Genomic DNA, 21,536 nt, shown 5'->3' with positions numbered 1-21,536 from the left:
ATCTGCCTGGATAAAGTTTTTGGCCAATGTACTTGTGCTACGAGTCCCAGCAGCCAGTAAAATTTTCTTAGGATAAGAGGCTGGCTGGAAATATACCATGAACTGTTCCACTGAAGCAACCCAATGGACAAGATAAACCCAAGCTTTTAAATTATTTTTTCTGGGCTCAAGCTGCAAGTCTCAGGCTTCATGTTATGTCTCTCCCGAGAGAGAGAGAGAGAGAGAGAGAGAGAAAGGTTTGTTCTGTTTATCCAACTTATTGACATGTTTTTTGAATAGAAAAGGGAAGAATCTCTTTCCAAAAATACTGCCCAGCTACTGCCTGGAAGAGTTTGGCCTCTGACCACCGAAGCTCCTAATTAGGCTCTTTTTGCTTTTGTAATAAACATGAAAACTGGATGAAGTGCTCACAAGTTTACGTAAAGAAAAAAAGTCTCTTCAACTTGCACTCCTAAATTAGATCATATAAATGGATCTCAGTGACATTTTCAAAGAAGTGAATGGCGACTGCAATACGGACTGTCAGGGTCCACGAGTGGCTGCTTGTCTCAGAACACTGGCCACTAATTGCAATTTTGGGGTAGAAGTAGATGTGTGTGTCACCTAACACAAATAACCTCGGTGCAGTTCTTGCTTGGAATACTGGAACGCAGAGGTCTCACCCAACACAGCATATTCTCAGCATCTGCCCATGCCAAATGGTTCAGGGGAGATTTAAAGAGACATTTGCCTGACCCAGATTTAAGAGGCTGGTTAACTAGCCATACCCAGTACTATAACATAGAAAGCCAGTTATCCAAACATCTGCCAGTCCCAGAGATGTAAGAGAATGCTTCACTGACATATGGAAATGTGAACCCTATACCTCAGACCTGTTAAAAAAAATCACAATGTTTCTTATTCCCATCTTATTTAGAACAGTGGGCAGGAATGAAAGACAGACAATAAAACTTGATTCTTCTTGCATGTCTGCAACATAATTGCACTGCTGATTTTACTGATGGAGCCCATGTTATCACCCTTTGGTGATGAATGTGCCCTTAGAATGCGTATCTGGCATACAGCTCTGCACGCCTTCCCACTCCACTGCAGGGCGAGCCTCACAAGCAACATCTTGTGGCTAGAAACCCACCAACCTGCTAAGCAAAGCTCACTCAGGAAGCTCTCCTCAGTTTGTGACACCAGGGCTTGAACCAGGGGCTCTGCAGTGCCTAGCAGTTAGTATGATGCTTTTCAATCAAGTTTAATTTAATTGATAAATCTGTCATAACTGGGATGGGAGGAGTGGATGATTGCTGATTTTAATGATCATCTTTACAGTGCCATCACCTCAGCTCCTTCCTGCGATTGCTTCTCTGCGCCAGCCTTTATGGCAGTGGATTTTGAGTCTGGTGAAAGGCAAAAGCCAACCCAGAGGAGGAGAGGGTGCTAAGCAGTCAAGAAAATTGATGATATAAAGGCAATTGGTACCTGTGGTGGCCTTGCTTCCTGGGGATCCAGAATTTGGAGCGCGGAACATCTGGGATTGGGATGCCGGTGGGATACCGGACGGGGAGCGGTGCAGGAGGGTGGAACATCGGATTATGGAAGCCGGTGTTTTTTTGCCGGATTGGCCCGCCTGTGTCTTCACTGCCACGAAGAGTGGAGATCGAGAGAACTCTGGATATGAACACTCAGAACTAGTGCCAGGATAGTCAGTCAGCTCCCAGAATCTGTGCCATCTGGGAGGAGAGCTTCCCAACAGTCATGATCATGAGTCCCTTATAAGGGGCCTGCAGAGATTGTGGAACCACTGAATCCCATACAATACAAAGGGTTTCCCCACTCACCCAAAGGGACAGATTCTTCAAGCTTATTGGTTTTACTCTATACCTTTATCTGCTGCTTGACCAATCCAAAATGGCCAGGAACCCCCCTGCTTCTCCTCCCGCACTGTGAGACACACCCAGGTCATCCAGAGGCTCTATTTGTTTGAACAGGGACATGCTGTGCCTTGGATGGGCACAGCGGCACATTTACATTTTACCTCTGAATTAAACAGTTTCTGAGCAAAGCTTCTAATTTGCTTCTCTGTTCATGACATCTGGGCGAATTTATAGTCTTGACCCCTGAGCCTTAAATGCCCTTGAGAGTTTGGATATTTGTGTCTGCCTTGCTTTCCCCTCCAATTTGGCTACTTTTTAAAGGTTTGGTAGCAGGACAGGGAGGCAATCGTGAACCAGATTTCCATTCTCTGAGTCAGGAGGGGTCCTCTGAATGCCATCTCACGTCAAAAGAGCTGGTGAGATGGAGTCAAGTTCTGGGTATTAGTGGGGTTATGTTCTCATAGTGTCACCTGACACACAGGGAACCCCTTTGGTAGCTGCAGTGAGTGGGGAGAATTGCCAGTAATTCTTAATGCCAAAAGTCTTGGGAAAGTCCTTTGGCCCATCAGGGCCTGTCCAAACGCAAATGATTTTAAAAGACTATTACAGGATGGAGCAACCCAGTAACTGCCTCAATTTCTCAACAACTCATTTTAGCTGAGGTTTGGACACAGCCCCTGGAGCCAAGCATCACTGTACCAAGCATCAGCCAGAGAGGGCCATTAGAAGGAAGTTTCTCTCCCCTGTGCCTCTCAACCGGAGCTTGTTAGTGTTTGCTGAGGGTACGAGGGACCCAGTGCAGTGACTCAAAGCTGTAGAGCTGATGCCAAGACCTGTGTAAAAGGGTTACTGCTTATGGAGCACAGCCTTCTGGCCAGGTAACTCTGTGGGCTCCTCACCTTCCTCACGCCAGGTCCTGTATCAACTCTCAAAGGCTCTCTCTGGTTAGCAATACGCCTCCCTGGGAGAAGTTTAATATCAGAGCCGGTTTACAGCAGCCCAGAGTCCCAAACTACAGTCCAATACAACATCGTAATGGAAAAGTCCACACTTGGCTTGGGCATTTTCTCCCTCCCCCAGGATTCTTCTTCCATCCCGTTCTGGTTTCTCAGCCAGTCCCTCCAGGTCTCACTTGCTGGGCTTCTGGAGCCCAGTCCCAAATGCAGTTCTGGTTTCCTGCCCCTTGCTCACTGGGCTTTACCATCTAAACTCCATGGTGACATGGCCCCACAGGACCCCTAGAGCAGAGCTGCAGCTTCCTAAGATCCTCCCTCTCACTGCAGCTGCCTTCTGCTTGTTGGAGGGAATTGCCTGCTTCCCCTCAGTGGGGCTCATGCTGCAATCAGGTTGCTCTAGCCCTTGGCTCTGTAAACTGGACCAATCTCCCGTTACAAGCTGCTCTCTATAGCTCAACAGCTTAAAGAAGAAAGAATTCTTTCTCCTCCTGTGTGAGCTAACATTACAAGAGCAGAGTAAGGAGAAATTCTCCCCCAAATAGAGACTCCATTCAGACCTGGGAGACGGATTCATTTGCACTGACCTTACCTGGTAGAGGCTAGAGACCCCCAATGGAGTTGCCCCCTCCCTTCACCAATTTACTCTTTGCCGGCACCTGAAAGTTATGAACAAGCATATATCTCACGCAGAACACCCTGTGCATGAGTACCTCAAACCCATGGTTCTGGTTTGCACAAATCCAGGGTGACATTTCTGCTGAAGGTGAATGGGCTGGTTCATGGGAGCTCACCAGTGGCTCTGCTGCAACTCTGATATAGTTGAGGTAAAGGTTCAAAGACAGATTGGACATTTATATGGATAACAAGACAATTGAGATATAATCGTCAGTGTTAACAAGAGTGCTGAAAGCTTGTGATGTAGCGGGGGAAATAAGTGTGTGTGTGTGTGTATCAAAACATAAAAGCAGTCATGTAGCACTTTAAAGACTAATAAAATAATTTATTAGGTGATGAGCTTTCATGGGACAGACCCACTATGTGGCTCACAGAGGGTGTGGGGCTCCTGCTGACGGTAACCTAGGAGACCAGGTGACACCTCTGGACTGCAGACAAAGGGGGAGGTGGAGCCTGAGGATTTTGAATTGGAACTGGGTGTTGGAAAGCAGTTAGTCTGGGCTGGGGAGAGAGAGACAAAGGAGGGGGCAAGGCCTTGGCTCGGGGTGCCCCTCGGGGCCTCCCCTTCCCAAAATAGATTGGGCTGGCTGTCTCTGCCTGCTGTACTGACTCCTCTGTACGACACTGTGTCCCTGTTGGTTAAGAACCCCACTGCTCTCCTGCTGAGTGAGAGTCACTCCTGCCTGCAGATGAGGTGCAGAACTTGGGACCCCCTGAACCCCATTATAAAGCATGAAGCCAGTCTCTAATATTAGAGACCCCAGGGTCAGATCTAATATGAGATGACCTGCCCTCCACCTCTGCTCACTTTGGGATTTCTTAGACCTTCCTCTTATGCATCTGGTGCTGGCCACAAGCAGGAGATTAGGCTAAATAGACCATGTGCTGAATCGAATCTGGCAATTTCTAAGTTCTGCTAAAGCAGAGTTGTCTGGTACGCAGGGACCTGAGCTTCAAGTTCTACAGCTGCTAGATGGCATCCGTAAAAGACACAGCCAGGCTGCCATGTTAACAATCTGATGAATCTACTTAGTGTCACATGAAAACAAAAGATGGAGGAAGGGGAGAACATCTAAGTACTTTAGTCCACTCCAGGGAAAAGACTACACATACTTCCACATCAAGTTTCTGAAGGAAGATCTTGCGAGGATGAGGGAATGGTTGTGGTTATAAAGGCTGGAGAGGTGATTGACTGATTGAGATAGAATCTTGCCATGCTCTCTGCAAGGAATCTGGGATGTCTCTTCAGAACTATCTTTACTTAGAAGACTGTGGTAGAAGGTAACTGCTTCCACGGGCCTGGAGCTGAATACACTGAGCTGACATTACTGCCACTGAGAAACTGACCATCCACTTAAAATAATCTGTGCTCACAGCTATCAAGTTTTCTACCTACCAGGAAAAAGCCCCTAAAACACCCTGCATGGTGCCAGGGTAGTAACAGACTGCAAGATGGGGTTTCACTGTGTATTGCTCACTGAGCTGGAAGAAGCTTAAAGAGAGGGGTATCCAACCTCATGAGACCTACACCCTTGTCCTCTTAGCTGGTACAAGTCTGTGGACAGAAGGTAGTCCCACTACTAACAAGGACTACTAACGGCTCCCTTTTAAAGGGCACAGTGGGCATGGCCTTAAAGAAACCGTTAGTGGTTTCCCTGATTACATCTGGTTTTCTTTATGCAAGAGATGGAGGCAGATAGTCATGTAGGTTTTATCAAACCCTGTCACTGCACCAGGAATGATGAAGTTTGCTAGCCCATCTGTGGTGCTCTGGATTCCACTCTCATGAGATTACAAGCCATGAAATGTGAGTGTTTTTGTTATGTCAGAGTCTCAGCTGTGTGTTAGCGGATCCAATGAACTTAACGGGTGGGACTGCATGCATGTTTTCAACACGTTCCTAAATCTTCGCCAGCCATGAATAGTTGTTCAGCAATGGCTGGAGAAATGTTTAAAACCACTTACGAAAAGGAAAGAGCCATGTTCCATGATCTGAACTGTATTATACAAAGGTCCCCCAACACATTTATTTATTTAGATGGACCCCTTCCTATTTATTTAGCATAGATGGACCCCACCCCAACTCCTACAGGATGAAATAATGCCCTCCTCCCCACACACAGCACGGCTGTGCATTCTACTGAGGCATCTTTGCTTTAAGACTTTCTGGCAATGATCCACACTCACTGCAACTGCTGCCTCCTTCTTGAGAGCACGTCTCCAATCTGTACAGAAATCGGTGACAGATCAGGGGCTGCACGGACCCGCTGTTGCACTGAACGCTAGTACAGAAGGGAGCACTCATCTCGTCCTTTTTGGCATTGTTTTCAAATAGCATCAGAGAAGAAAGAGAGAAACAACAGAAGGGAAGCTGAACTCAAGCAAAGAGACACAGAAAATCTGAGTGTTATGGCTGGAGCTGTCCTTTCCTGGCCCTGTTCTAGCTTGTCTGGGCAAGTCTGGTGGGATAACTCATTATTTACCACAAGCTGGGACAAGGATAAACTTGCCTTTAATGCTTCAACTTGCAAATGGATTGATTGTTACTCACTGAATTAGAACTGAAGTGTTCAAGGTTACCTCACAGGGACTTTGGAGACTGAAGAACTTATGATGCTGTGGGAGGCCAGGGAGAACCCCAACAGCTGGCCTGCTTTACTGACCAGTCCAGCTCTATTTAATTACTAGGGCCAGTGGTTGGTCATAGTGAAGTATCAGAGGGATAGCTGTGTTAGTCTGTAGCAACTCAAACAGTGAGGAGTCCTGTGGCACATTACAGACTAACAGATTTAGTTGGGTATAAGCTTTTGTGGGCCAAACTTCCCTTTGTCAAATGAATTGTCAGAGTTTTTGTCATAGTAAATTATCTGAAAAGTCTGGGCATGAAAGATAAAAGGGGTGGGTGGGGAATCAAGAATGCAGTTTAAAAAAAACCTTGAAGTAGCAGGTGACTAATTTAAAATGCTTTTTAAAATTCATTAAAACTACTTACGCAACATAGTTTGAAACCATTTACGCTACCATCCTCCCACCTAACAAGAGGTGAGGAACAAGGACAGCTACCTTTCTGCCAGTACTGCTTCCCTGCCTTCTCCTTTGCCAACACAGCAGCAGAAGCCATGCTGCAACAATGCCTCTAAAATAAATTCTGGAAACTGTTCCTTTTCTTCCAAAAGTCAGAGACCACCACAGAATACAGGGCCTCTCCCATAACGATATCACCCTGCTTATGAGAGCTCCCGACTCCTTGGCCTCCATGCAGCCCAGAGTTTAACTCAGCAGCTCTCCTGGCTTTCAGTGAAATGGGTTAAATTCCACCTTCTCTCTACCCATTCAACTTCCACCCCCCAGCACATCCTAAATCATGAGATTTTTTTTAAAGCCACGAGAGACTCAGAATCTTGGATTCCATTGACCCAAATGCATCTGTCTTGTTTGTCTTGTAAATTTCTGTCATACATTGAACTGAAAATCCAAAATGTTCTACATGGATAGTGAGGGGAAAATTTCTGGTGGGTCATCCAGCAGATGCCATCAGAACCTCCATGGTAATTATAACCTTGTTTTTCTCAACCCCCTAGGCAATCTGAGCTATGACCAGCAGCTGCATTATTATTACCAGGAAGAATGGAGAGAACACCTTTATACTGGCACATCAGGGAAAGGTAAGAGTCTCTACTAGGTGAGTTAACTCCATGCTAGCTGCACAGCACAACTGTCTATTTAAACAGGTATTGACTTCCCTTAGTTACTGTGCAGAGCATCTGACTGGAGAGTCCAGAGCCTTGGCTATCCAAGGATCCATCTGTGTTGTAACCATCACATAGTGAAGATAAGCACTAGTGATAGGTCTCCTCTAATGCCACCTACACCTGTGGTTAAAACAATTTCCTAGTCCAGCTGAGGGGTTTCAGGGACAGGGAGACCAATTACTGAGGACATCTGGGAACAGTGGGCCAGTTTCCTAGTGTAGATAAGGCCTTAGAACATTTACTCTGTGAAAGTGGGTAACAGAGATGACCTGTGCTTCCCTACCATGCAACGCTATCCTGGAAATAATCTTAACACTCCAGAAAATTTGAAAGGAAACTGCCAAGATGTTAAAGAGCCAGAATCATTTGGCCCTCCTTAAAAGGACAGAAATTTAATGGGCAGCACCCCCAGTTTACTTCTCTATCGTGAATAAAATGTAATTCCACTCCAGTAATTAAAATCAATGACATCTCAAAACTTAATTTTAGTAACCACAGTTTTGCTGAGCTATTGAAGAAACATGGTGTGGGCTCCCCCTGCTGGCTGTGGGTGAGCAGTTAATCATAAGCTCATACCAGAGCAATGCCCATCCATCCTCCAGTGATAGTCACTATGCTGCTGTGTGGACAAGAGGAGACCATAACAGCCCTCACATTGGCTCCTAGCCATTATAATAAGGTTCATGGGAAAAACTGGGACAAGAGCACACGGATGAAAGTAGAAGTGTCCGAACCAGCCCCCAAACTCTGCCAGAACCAATGTAGTTAACATTTCCCTGGACTCTCTGACTAGGAGTTTACACATGAGCTATATATAACTGTTTCTCATGACTTTTCCTTTATCTGATAGTTCTGTCCTTTGAAGGCCAAATTTCAGTGTCTGTAGTATGTTTTCAAGTGGTGCTGCAGCACATCCCTGGCACAAACATTTAATGACCCTGTGATTTATCAGCAAACTGCCCAAATCATTTTCATAACTTCAAAAACTGTTTTAAACTTACTGTCTGTAACACTTTCTTGGAGGCTTGGGAGAAAAACCGTTCCCCCACAGCATGCATACTCCTTTGTTATTTTGCGTAGCTTAGAAGAGCTTGGGTGTGGACACTGGCTTGTCACTGTACGGTTGCTTGAGAGGGCAGGCAGTAATTTGCATAGGAGTGTGCTTGTGTGTAGAAAACCAAAGTACTGATGCGTGTTGTTTGAAAAAATGGACACCAAAAATTGCTTTGCTTTTGCAGAGGGAGGTCAGTCATATCAGGGGTCTTACTAACTTTAGCAACATCCCTTTGAGAAATGGCTTCGTCTCTCCTGCACAAGGCTCTGGTCAGCATACTTTCAGCTGCCTAAGAGCCATATGCACATGAAGTGCAATAGAAAAATCCATTGGAGCAACTTCTGTCCAGTATGCCCCTAAAGTCAATGACCAACCATAGTAAATCATGCTCTGTAATGAAACAGAACTCCAGCAGGATACTCACTAATAGGTGCATGGAGCGCCACGTGTTCCTGGTAGGGAGTGTAATATTTGTACTGCTTGCCACAGAATTCACACGTATAATTGCCAGTTTCTGTGAAGATGAAACAAAGACTCCATGAGAAAGGGAACCCAACATTTCCTCACACTATTACTTTCTTCCTCTCCTTTTTTGGGTGAGCTTGGTGTTTCATAAAAAGAAATAGCATGACTCATTCTGACAGGGGGTTCCTCAAGCAAGCACCGAGAACCACTTTCACAAAGGGGAGGTGTAGCACTGTCATCTGCACCCGCATCCTGCAACCTTCTTCTCCGACAGACGGGAAAATTAAACCTCAGATGCTGCAGTGGCCGACTCAGTACAACTGTCCCACTAGATCTAAATAGAACAGCAGATGCTCACAGATTAAGTGAGCTGCCAAAACTTATTCAGTGAATCTGATGGAAGACAAGAGAGTGAATCCCAGGCTCCTGACTCCCAGTCCCATGCAAAAACCAGTGGGCCGTGCTGCCTCTCCATATGCAGAGGCAATGGCTACTTACATTTAATGATGAACGAACCATGGAGCATTCAAATAGGCACACAGAAGTGTAAGTTTGGATTCATATTTCCAGATCTTATTGGAACTGTAAATTTGGTCTGGAAATCTCAGGAGAAAAGGATTTCTTGCAAGACCTGTGGCACTTGCTTTGGCTGTTGGTGCTGCAAATAGCACAGATATGTCTCTGTAGTTTAGCACTGTGCCTTCCAACCACATCCACGGAGATCAGGCCAGTGCAGAACAGCAACCACCAAAAAATACCAAGGTAACCCACCACTTTCAGATTTTAAAAGTTCAGCATGAAGTCTGGTCAAAGGTGGGTCATTTGGCATGGTTTACACTACACAATGGGGGGAGACCAATCTAAATTATGCAACTTCAGCTGCATAAACAGAGTCACTGGAATTGACAAATTTAGATCCAGTTACCGTGGTGTCTTGACTTCACTGTGTTGATGGGAGAGTGTCTCCCATCAACTTCCCTTCCTCAGTGAGGTGGACATAATTGAGTTAGTGTCTTCACCAGACCCAGTATATCGATAGTCACTGCACTGATTGCAGCAGCAGTATTGATCTACTGGCAAGTGTTGACATATTCTTTGTTTTACCTACATTGCTTTGTCCAGCCAACAAGCAGACAGTGTGCAAAGTGCACCAGCCCTCCAGTTAGCTCTGCCAATGTACCTCAAACCCCACACCTGCAGCTGTGATCCCACACTTCCTTCCTGCTGTGACCTAATCCCAGATTTGAACACATGCCGCCACGGTGAAAGGCAAATGCACTCTTCCATGCCACGCTCTCAGCAGAGAATGCCATACTGTACTTAGTAACATCCATACAAGAGTGGGATTGGCATTAAGGACAAACTCAGTTTTGTGGACACTTAAACACGTAAACATGGGAACTTCTGTAGATGTTTAAAACACATTTCCCAGTTCTCTTGGCTGTTGAGTTTCCTGTCCATTAAGAATGAAGTGCATTCTGCAACAACTTAAATCCAACATCTTCATAGATGAGTATTGATCTCCCATGTCATCAAGAAGGAACCTTAGCAAATGCCAGGTTTAAAGCCTTATGCTATGTTTAATGCCCCCCCCAATCTGCATTACAAAGCATACTTGGACCAATCTTCTGAAATGGTTCTGGCTCCTCCTCTTTCACTTCATCTGCCGCTATGACTGTCTGGTCATAAGGGTCTGCAAAAGAACAAAAGCAGCAGAAAGCTGACAACTCCCAGGTTTTCTGGACAGTTACATGGCATTGAATGCTCTGCTGCATGCAGCTACATTTTTATCTGACACAGGATTCCAAATCACATTGTTCAAACTTCCTGCTTTCAGTCCCTCTAACTTATTACCCCACATTCCTCATGTTCACCCAGCTATTAACCCCTTCTAGCCCAATAACACGATTTGAAAATAAAAAAAAATCAGAGAAAGAGAGTACAAATTTCTGTCTTTCACTGCACCCCTCCCCCAGAAACTAAACATTTTACTTGTTTGCAAGTGGGTGTAGTAAGACAGTACACATTCTGAGTGGACCTGCAAACACTGAGTTAGATGAACCTTTGTTCCGACCCATTTTGGCCATTCTTATGTTCACTGACCAGTGAGGATATGTTGCCATTTAACGGCACAACTAATAGCAAATCGGAATCCAAACCATTTTATAAAGTAATTTAATTTTTGCCATAGAAACAACTAAAATGCTTATTGTTTGTTTCTCTGATTTTCAGAAGTCGAGATTAAATTTATATGCAACAAAAGCCTGATATCTAATAGGGCTGGGCAGCACACTACTGGCTGTACATAACATTGCCACGCACTGAGAGACTGAGCTGGCTCCCACTGAAGTCAAGGACAAAATGTCATTGGCTCCTGTGAGTGTGCCACTGGGCTTACTGTGCCTGGGAACTACTGAATGCTTGTAAATGCTTGTGAAATGAAGCACGCAAAGGATCTCTGCTTACCTGCCCGGTTTTCTGGGGCCCCTTCCACACTAAAAACTAACACAGAATAGAAGAAGGGGAGGGGGAGAAACAAAACAGAAATTAAATCCTCTTAAATGGCCTTGTTTTACTCTGGTATTTCATCCACAGGTCAGTGTAGCTCAGTACCACAGATTAAGCCAGGCTCCCTTCTCCCACTCGCTCATCTCCCAGGCAGCATTCACACAGGAAACACCTGAGCATGCCCAGCCCTAGTGTACATAGATCCTCAAGGCCTTTGTTAGAGCACAGTGTCTCCTACCTCACACCCGTGTCTACTGAACCACAACCAACCACTCAGAAGCACCCAAGCAAACCAGTATCTTAAGAGAAATGCAAGTGGCAGCCATTTAAAAAGCTACACCTTTCTTATTATCTTTGAACCAAAGTAACGACAACACATTCCAAGTAGGAGCTGTCTTTAGACTGTCTTTCATTCCCAGGATTAATGTCAATGATCCCACATAAGAGACTGAAATTTCAGTACCATTACAGCGTGCTGGGGGATGCCAACTGAGCTCAGAGCTATTCTCAGGGTTCCAAAATTCCAATCAGAAAACAGCTACTTATTTTGAGAAGCTTTCTTGTGAAACCCGTTGGGGCTATACCAGCCACAAGTGACCAGCTACATCTGCAGCTGCCTGCCACATGGACATTACCTGCTGCACCTTCCCAACTAAGCAAAGTGCAGCACTGACAGTTCTTTCGACTCATTCAGCTGCAGGGATTTTTTCTGCCGTGAGGACTAAAAGGAGCTTGGTTAGGGTAAAGATGGCAGCAAAAACGTAACAATAATGTAAAAAAAAATCCTTGATATTGAAGTGAAACTGCTGCCAGTTTTCTAGGCCACCACTATTCACAGTAACACAATTCAAAATGTTAACACTGGTAAACAGTCCTATAAAGCAGAATACCTGACTTTTTCAATTCACTGGTATTTCTGGAACAAAATCATTTTGGGACTGAAAGGAATCCTGATGAAATTCTCCAGAAATTAAAATGTCAGAAAAAAAAATAATTTCAATTAAATGAGACACAGAACATTTTGGTTTTAGGCACCAGTCACTAAATTGAGGCGAACAGCCCAGCAGTGAGGACACGCCTCTGGGATGTAGGAACCCCAGGTTAAAATCACTGCTCCAGGCCAGGTTTTTGTACAAATAATCCCAGCTCTGGAGCAAGGACTTAAACTCAGGTCTCCCACAACCCATGCGAGTGCCCTAGCCACTGGGCTATTAGGCACAAGTAGACCTTCCCTCACTCCATTTATAAATACCAAGCAGTCCTTTGGCACCATTGTGACTCTAAGACGAGAGGGGACTACTTGTTATTTGTGAAAATACAGACTAACTCAGACACCCTGCGTATATTCATAAATATCACCAAAAAAATAAAGCTTCTTTTCAGAAAATATCAAAACAAATCATTCCAATGTTCCCAAAAGAGACTTTTTTCAACCAATTAATTTGTCAAAATTGACACAAATTTTCAAAGTATATTTTGGACCTGAAAATCTCAATTTTTCAGTGGAAAAAGTATTAGTGTAAAAGATTTGCTCATGTCTCCTCCAGGAGAGATTTAAATGCCGCCCAGATGATTAGAAAAGTGCTCCCAGTGCCCAGAGCTGGCAACATGTGCCCCAGTGCACATAACTGATTCTGCACATGGATGGAAACATTAGAGGGAACATTAGCCTCCTTTGAAGTCCATGGGCTCAGCCACTGTTCAGAATTGTGTTGGGTGGCAAGTCTACCTGCGGAATCATGCTAACATTGAGTCCTCTGCAGCCAGAAACGAGAGCCAGCCAAACCTCGCCTAACTAAGGGCTAGACAGGCAATTTAGCTGGAGGTCCACAGTTCTAACAAATCTGTGGTAATACTCAACTTTGATATGAAGACATGGCTTGCTGAGACTGCAGGGCCTAGTGCGAGGAAGCTATCTCGACACAAACACGTCGAAGCAGAGCAGATTAGGACCTGATTTCTTTGGGCTTCGTGTTAAGAGTGAGTGTGGCTGTCTGCATTGTAAGACCCAATGGCAGCATTTTGCTCATGAATCACAGTTTGTCTAACCCCCACATAAAATAATCACTAACTCCCAGCCCAATTTGACAAGGTGCTGAAACAGTACTCACCATCCACCGCATGCAGGTCTCTGTGCTCTTGGAAACAGCTGTAGTATTTATATTTTTTCCCACAAATGTCACATGTGTACCTAAAATTGTCTGTAAGAAGAAGGAATACACTCATTTTAGAAACACTGAGAGGAAAAGCAAACACTCTGGTGGATGTATCTAAATGCCAGGATCCCAGGCCCCATTTCTTCAAGATTCTCACACAAATGGGTCACCTGCTGCTTCGTACCTACCCAGGTGCGCACTGTGCAACCTAACATATGACTTCTCTCAGGAGTATCAGTCACAGAAAAAACAAGACAGTTCAGCTGTCCATTTAAATCTGTATAAGACCTACACAGCACTGGAGAGAGGCCAGAACAAGCTGCCACTATAACTGAAACTGGGGCCTCCTCCAGAAGAACAGGACTAAAATAGCAGGGCAGTTGTAGGTCACAGCTGAGGTACTCGGCTGGAATACTGACAAGTGACTATTGACCGATATTGATGAAGCTAGGCCTGATGTAAATTTGGTTATGGGGTAATTTCATGAGCACCTTGCACATTTATATTTCTACGGGAGACCACCCGCCACTCTGAAAAGCATAGTTCCACTTTCAGAGCGACCGTGACAACGGCGCAGTAATACTCCACAGATCTGTTCCTATCAGGTCTATTGGTTGTAGCAACAAAGACGTTTTACTGCTGCATTTACCTCTTGTTAGTCCTGCGTACCCAGCATAGCTGAAGACTGGTATCATGACCCGCTGATGTTTGTTTACCAGGGAGTGGTGAAGCCCAGCCCAGTGTGAGGGTGTGCCCTGGAGGTCCTACAGGTGGAGGGGTCCCAGAGCAGCTGACTAGCTCACTGGCCTTACTTAAGCTAGCAACGGCAGGAACAGGAGCTGTGCAAATAACCGGGTTCCACACTGCTTTAAACTACAGCCTGCAGCGTCCACTCCCGTGGCTTGAGTTCCCGGCATCCTGGCCCAGCCTCAATTTGTGATTCTGACCTTCAGTTTGTCTCTGCTTCTGACCCCTGGTATCCTGACCTAACCAGCTCCTGTCTTGTGACCATGGACTCTGGATCTGACTTCCAGGTCTTCTGCAAGCAACCAGCAGTGACAGCTTGTTTGGACCACAGTTCCCTTGAGGAACATAGCTTGGTGCGAATAGGTTGGACCCAGAAGCACTGCTGCAGCCACTAGATGCACCAGACTGATTCAGATGTGCCCTGTCTCCATGCGATAATCAAGCATGGAAGGCCCAAGTTGTGCAGCTCACCTGGGATAACCAGCGGCTGCAGGAACAAGCAAGGCAGCTCAGAGCTGAGAATACTATGCTGTGCACACAGAGCAGAATGCCCTGCCCCAGCAGGGGCCTATGGTACTGTTGTCCTACTGGTTTGACGGATACCTCCAGTGGCTCTGGGGCTTCAGGAGCCTGCTTCTGCTACGTCCCCAGATCCAGGCCTCTGACCAAATTAAGGTGGCCCTGGCAATTGGCCTGCTGATGGGAGACTGTCCGCTGGAGTCCATTATGCAGGGACACAGAAATAACACAGGATGGGATGATTCATTCCCTGCATTGCCCCAATCCTTGGCATGTCCTGACTGAACATTCATGATCCTCTTATTCACTGGTGAGAACAGAATTTCACCTTCCTACCAAACCTCTGCAGATAGTAGAGCCTGCGACCAGCAAACATTGTACCCAGACCCAAGAAGGCTCAAGTAGGCATAGTTGCCTACATGGAAGCACCAAGTAGGGAAACAATGAAGCTTCCACACAGGTACTGTAACTACGCTGGCATTTTTTAGATGAATGCAGGAAACCTCCCCTACCATGACTGCCCATAGAACTTCAGCCTGAGAGCAAAGTTGTCATTTGAGTGGATATAAACAATGTCAGAACCCGAACTGAATATCTCTAAAGGAACCTGGCTTAAGGTGGCTCATCCACAAACCATTTTCACTGGCCAGTGCCCTGGCCCTTTTCATAAAAAGGAAGGATGGCAGCCTCCACCTCTGCATTGATTACCAAACCCTAAAAGGGATTAACAATGTGGAATCATTACTGCTATCTCTGATCTCTGCATTACTGGACACATGGGGGCAGATGGTACATTCATGTAACTGAATCTCCAGGGTGCTTACAATCTCCTCTGTATGCAAGAGTGGGATGAATGGAAGACTGCCTTTCAGAATGGCCATGGCCATTTGAATATTTAGTTATGCCATTCAGACTGACATGCTAGCCATGTTCCAGAAATTTATTAACAATGTGCCCTGAAACCTACCAGGCTAGTTCACTGCACATAGATGACACACTGATCTTCTCAGATGATCTGGACCAACATACCACTCATGTCCAGACAGTCCTGGAGAGGCTGCAACACAGTCTCTACTCTAACTTGGAGAAGGGATCATTTGATCAGACCTCAGCTAAGTAGATGGGATTCATCCTGCTCTTAGAAGGAACCAAGATGGATAAAGACAAGGTCCAGGTTGTCTATGACTGGGCAGTCCTCACAATGTGTGCGACTTTCAGTGTAGTTTAGGCTTCACAAACTTCTATTGCAGGTTCCATTTTTTTGAACCAAGCCCAGCCGCTGACTACCCTACTTTGAAAAAAAACAAAACATTTCACTGCTTACCCAAGTCCTAGCATGTAGCTCTGAATTGAAGATTGCCTTCCTCACTGCTCCAGTACTGACCTTCCCCAACATGGCAAAAGCTTTCATTCTGGAAGCAGATGACTCCAATACAGTGATCGGAGCAGTTCTCTCCCAAACTCATGGACCCAGGCAAATACTCCTCACATTGTGTACTATTCAAGGAAGCTTAAACCAGCTGAGTGAAATTAGGAAACCTTGGGCAAGGAGCTCCTGGCAATTAAGACTGGCTTCAAAAAATCATGACGCTATATGGAAGGCGCATGTCATTTGGTGGTGGAATCTCCATCCCTAGAGGTTTTTAAATCCTGGCTTGACGTAGTCATGGTTGGGATGATTTAGTTGGGATTGATCCTGCTTTGGGTGGGGAGCTGGACTCCATGACCTCCTGGGGTCCCTTCCAGCTCTAGAATTCTATCTATTATTCTGTGAGTACCTGGCCAGGGCCAAGACCCTGAATCAACCACAGCTCTGACTGGCACTATTCTTCTCCCAATTTAACTTTATCTTTTCCTATCACTCTGGAACCAGGAACAGCAAGATGCTTTGTCCCAAAGATACGGCAATGACTCACCAGGCCCCAGGCTGGAACCAGCTCACATTTTCAGTCTTAATGCAACTCGCTGCCAAGACCTGCTTGCACTCATCCACTCTGCTGCTGTCTCTGTAATTCTACCTGAAAAGTTGGCCACTGTCAAGTGCAAACTACCTGACACCTGGCAGGGGATCACATTTGTGAGAGAAAGACTCCATGCTCCCCAAGAACCTGTGAATGTCCAGGATCATCATCAGTGCCATGACTCCACCTTGCCAGGATTAAGAGTTATAAAATCCAGCAACTGGGTTTCTTCTGGTGGTCACAAACGTATCCCACAGTAGAGACCTTTGTAGTTTCTTGCCAGGTTTGTGCCTGCACCAGATTCCTTACTATAAAAGCCCTGCAAATCTCCCTGGCATTGCAATGGAGGAGTCCCAGAGCAATTGATTGTTCTGCTGGCCCTACTTAAGCCTGCATTAGGACCAGGAAACTGTTTGAATTCCTCCTTGTTTCAGACTGCATGCTTCCTGCTCCCACTCCCACATCCTGACCCAGTGTGACTCCTGGTACCTGATCTGTAATTCTTTCTTCTGCTTCTGACTTTCTAGAATCCTGACCCACCCTTACTCAGAATCCTGATCTCTAATTTGCTAACCTCCCAGTATCTTGATCCAGCTGACACCTGTCTTGGGGCTGCAGAGTCTAGCTCTGAATACTAGGTCTGACCACCCACAAACTGGCATGGACAGCTGGTCTGCCCGTGGGAATTTACATCTGCATAGTAAAAATCCACACCATTGAGAGACATACCCATGTCAGCCCAACCCACCAGCGTAGACAGTGGTAGATCAATGGAGCAATTCTGCTTTCGACCTAGCTACTACCTCTCAAAGAAGTGGACTACTTACCATGATGGCACAACCCATACCATCAGTGCAGGAAGCGACACCGAAGCATTAGACGGATTTAACTGCAATTACTTCCTAGCATTGATGAATTAGTCTAAGGAGGACTGAGCAGAATCTGCTCTATGAGAAGCATACATTGGTTTGTATATGTTTAAGTGATGAGGCTCCTCCATGGCAGACAGTGCACAGTTCCAGAAGAGGAGGAGAAACTAGCATGCTACAAAGGGGCTGAAAGGAAGGAGTAACTGAAAGACAGGTTATAAGATGAAGCCTCTCAGTCTAGAAAGGCAACAAACAGTTATTTACCATTGCAACTGTTCTTTGCGATGTATTGCTCATGTCCATTCCATACAGGTGTGTGCGCAGCATTAATGTGTCACCAGAAGTTTTTTCCTAGCAATACCCATCCAGCTGGCAGGGCACCTGAGGGAGTGGTGCTGGCATAGTAGTAGTAGTAGGCACCCTTCAGACTACGTAGACTATGGATCGTGCCCTTCGTAGTTCCATTTGGGATCATCGCTATAACTGTGAAGGCCCACACGAGAGTGACAGTCCTTGCTGCAACTGTTGCATGTGTAATGGGTGTCTGGCAGGTCCTTACTGTGCTTTCTGTGGGCTTACTTCTCCTTTGCTAGTTGGCTGATCCTCATCTCACCCTTCTGAAGGCCCTTGTGTAGTTCCTGCCTCCATCTGCTGCGATCGTCTGCCAGCTCCTCCCAGCTGTCCGGCTCGATATCTACCTCCCTGAGGTCCCTCTTGCACACATCTCTGTAGCACAATTGGGGGTGTCCAGGAGGTCTTTTGCCAGAGGCTAGCTCGCCATACAGGATGTCTTTTGGGATCCTTCCATCATTCATCCTGTTGACGTGGCCAAGCCAGCGGAGCTGCCGCTGCCTGAGGAGGGTGTGCATGGTTGGGATTCCAGATTGCTCAAGGACAGCGGTGTTGGTCACTCTGTCCTTCCATGATATTCCAAGGATGCGCCTGAGGCAGCATAAGTGGAAGACGTTCAGCCTCTTTTCCTGGCGGGCGTACAGGGTCCAAGACTCGCTGCCGTAAAGGAGGGTGCTGAGGATGCAGGCTCTGTAGACTTGCATTTTGGTGTGGGTGTACAACTTGATGTTATTCCACACTCTCTTGCTGAGTCTGCACAAAGTTGTGGCTGCTTTTCCGATCCTCCTATTTAGCTCGGTCTCCAATGACAGGGTGTCAGTGATGGTGGACCCGAGGTAAACAAACTTGTGGACGACCTTTAATGTATAGTTGTCAATGCTGATTGATGGAGGGTCAGCAACATCTTGACCAAGTACGTTTGTCTTCTTTAGGCTGGTGGAAAGCCCGAAGTCCTTGCATGATTTGGAGAACTGATCCAGCAGTTTCTGAAGCTGGTCTTCTGTGTGTGACACTACAGCAGCGTCACCTGTGAACAGCATATCTCTGATAAGGACTTCCCGCACCTTAGATTTAGCTTTCCGCCTTGCAAGATTAAACAAATAATTTCCCATCAGATCTCGTGTGCAGCAAGATGCCCTCTGGTGAAGATCCAAAGGCATGCTTCAGGAGGAGTGCGAAGAAGATCCCTAACAATGTCAGAGCAAGGATGCGTCCTTGTTTGATGCCGCTCCTGATGCTGAAAACATCCAATAATGTGCCGTCATATTGGATGGTTCCTCTCATGTCTTCGTGGAAACACTGGATTATCTTGAGTAACCGTGGTGAACAGCCTATCTTGTGGAGCAGTTTGAACAGTCCACCCCTGCTGACCAAGTCAAAGGCCTTGGTCAGGTCGATGAAGGCAATATAGAGTGGCTTCCTCTGCTCCCTGCATTTCTCCTGCAGCTGCCTCAGAGAGAAGACCATGTCAATGGTAGATCTCTCTGCGCGGAATCCGCACTGTGATTCGGTATACACCCTCTCAGCAATCTTCTGGAGTCTGCCGAGGATGACGCAAGTGAACAGTTTACCAGTGATGCTTAGGAGGGAGATTCCACAGTAATTGTTGCAGTCGCTTCTGTCTCCTTTGTTCTTACACAAGGTTACTATGTTAGCATTGCGCATATCCTGTGGAACCTCTTCCTCCCTCCAGCACAGGCACAATAGCTCATATAGGGGTTCCAGGAGGGTGTCATGGCACACTTGATTACCTCTGGTGGTAAACCATCCTGGCCTTTGGCCTTTCCTACTGCAATGCTGTCAATGGCTTTCTTCAGTTCATCCATTACTGGTAGGAGCTCGACGGCATTGAGGGCTGTATCAACCACAATGTTCTTGCATGAGTACAGCTTGGAGTAGTACTTGACCCAGCACTCTATCTGTTTGGCTTTGTCAGTGATGACATCACCAGATTTGGATTTCAGAGGTGCCATCTTCTTCTGGGTGGGTCCTAATGCCTTCTTGATGCCCTTGTACATTCCCCTGAGATTACCAGAGTCAGCACTGGTCTGGATGCTGCTGCATAGCTCGAGCCAGTGGTTGTTGGCACAGCGCCTGGCTGTCCACTGTACTTTTTTCTGGCTGCTCTGAGCGCTTGCAGGGTATTCTGGCTCGGCAAACGTTTGTACTCCAGGAGTGCAGTGTGCTTCTTTTCGATGGCTGGAATCATCTCATCGGAGTTAGCTTCGAACCAGTCATTTGTGTTTCTAGCTCTTCTTCCAAACACCGACAAGGCCGTGTTGTAAATTGTATCCCTCAGATGCTGCCATCTGGATGTCACATCGGCACCCCCAGGGCTACTGCGCAGATTCTCCTCAAGGGTCTTGCTGAACTTTTCAGCTCTCTCTGAGTCTGCCATCTTTCTGGCATCAATGCGGGGCCTTCCAGTTGGTTTAGAGTGGTACAGCTTCTTGGGTCTCACCTTGAGTTTGGAGCAAACTAGCGAGTGATCTGTATCGCAGTCGGCACTATGATAGCTGCGTGTCAGAAGGACGTTTTTGAGGTTATCACGTCTAGTGATGACCACGTCTAGTTGATGCCAGTGTTTCGAGCGTGGATGTCTCCGTGACATTCTGTGCTGTGGCTTGGTTTGGAAAAATGTGTTTGTGATGCACAGATTGTGGTACGTGCAAAGTTCGAGAAGATGCTGTCCGTTTTCATTCATTTTTCCCACACCGAAGTGGCCTAAGCAGGAAGGCCATGAGTCACGATCAGCTCCAACTCTCACATTGAAGTCACCCAAAATGCACAGTTGTTCGCGAGCAGGTATTTGCGCTATGGCAGCACTAAGCATGTCATAGAACTTGTCTTTACTTCTCGTGTGTCGTATAAGGTTGGAGCATAAGCGTTGATCAGGTGAACAGGACCGGCGCAAGTTTGAAGTATGACCTGAAGGAGTCTTTCTGATCCGCCCATGACTAATTCCACCATTTGCAGAAGGGTGTTTCTGATGGCAAAACCAACACCACGCTCCCTGGCTTCTTCTTGGGCTTTACCCTGCCAGAAAAAGGTGTAGTCCTTTTCCTTTAGAGATCACGAATCTGCGAGACGTGTCTCTTGCCGAGCAGCAATGTCAACTTGGAGCCTCTTCAGTTCCTCATTGATGACAGCGGTCTTTCGGGTGTCGCTGATGTCCTGAAGATCTTCAGTCAAACCAGTCAGCATGGTCCGCACATTCCAGCAATCAAGCTTAAAACTTTGATGGTTTCCTTTTCTTGTTAATTTTCTTATTGGTTTGCCTGGTGCTCAAATTTCAGTCACTTGTCAGGTTTGGGAACCTTAAGCCTCACGCACCCAGTGAGGCAGGTGAACTGTGGCGGGACAGTACCCTACTGGCTGGGGGCTGCCCAGCTTGAGGCGGGGGGTGACTGTCAGTGAGATGCGATGATCTCTCCCACTGTCGAAGGCAACCCCTGGTGCTCGTTCTCTACGCCAATCGAGCAAGAGCTTATAACCGGCATATGTTACCTCCTGTGTTAGTTCAACGCTGTTAAGTGATGCTGGAGTATCTCTCCAGGCGCGAGCCTGGGCAATTTTTCTTTTTTGGGACCCTGGGCTGATATAAAGCCCATATATAACCCTGCTGGCTCCACACCTCTCCAGGTCCTTCTCACTGGAC

General features: G+C 46.4%; 1 protein-coding gene across 11 annotated transcripts in view; it reads right to left on the bottom strand.

The window, feature by feature from the left end:
* The window catches only part of ZNF618 (zinc finger protein 618), a 363,510-nt gene that overhangs the window by 54,070 nt on the left and 287,904 nt on the right, over positions 1-21,536 (bottom strand). For 7 of the 11 annotated variants that reach the window (XR_012648390.1, XR_012648392.1, XR_012648391.1 and 4 more), the window contains 5 exons: positions 13,387-13,476; positions 11,234-11,269; positions 10,383-10,460; positions 8,727-8,816; positions 1,471-1,659 (listed from right to left, as the gene is read on the bottom strand). Coding sequence is in view for 7 of the 11 variants with exons in the window: in XM_075015771.1 (XP_074871872.1) it covers positions 1,471-1,659; positions 8,727-8,816; positions 10,383-10,460; positions 11,234-11,269; positions 13,387-13,476 (483 nt within the window). In the remaining 4 variants the exon portion in view is untranslated. The remainder of the gene's footprint in view (positions 1-1,470; positions 1,660-8,726; positions 8,817-10,382; positions 10,461-11,233; positions 11,270-13,386; positions 13,477-21,536) is intronic. The other 4 variants (XM_075015775.1, XM_075015777.1, XM_075015773.1 and 1 more) reach the window with 3 other exon arrangements.

The sequence above is a fragment of the Carettochelys insculpta genome, chromosome 21 (assembly GCF_033958435.1).
Source record: "Carettochelys insculpta isolate YL-2023 chromosome 21, ASM3395843v1, whole genome shotgun sequence".
Classification (NCBI taxonomy): domain Eukaryota; kingdom Metazoa; phylum Chordata; order Testudines; family Carettochelyidae; genus Carettochelys; species Carettochelys insculpta.
This window is presented reverse-complemented; position numbering and strand designations above follow the sequence as displayed.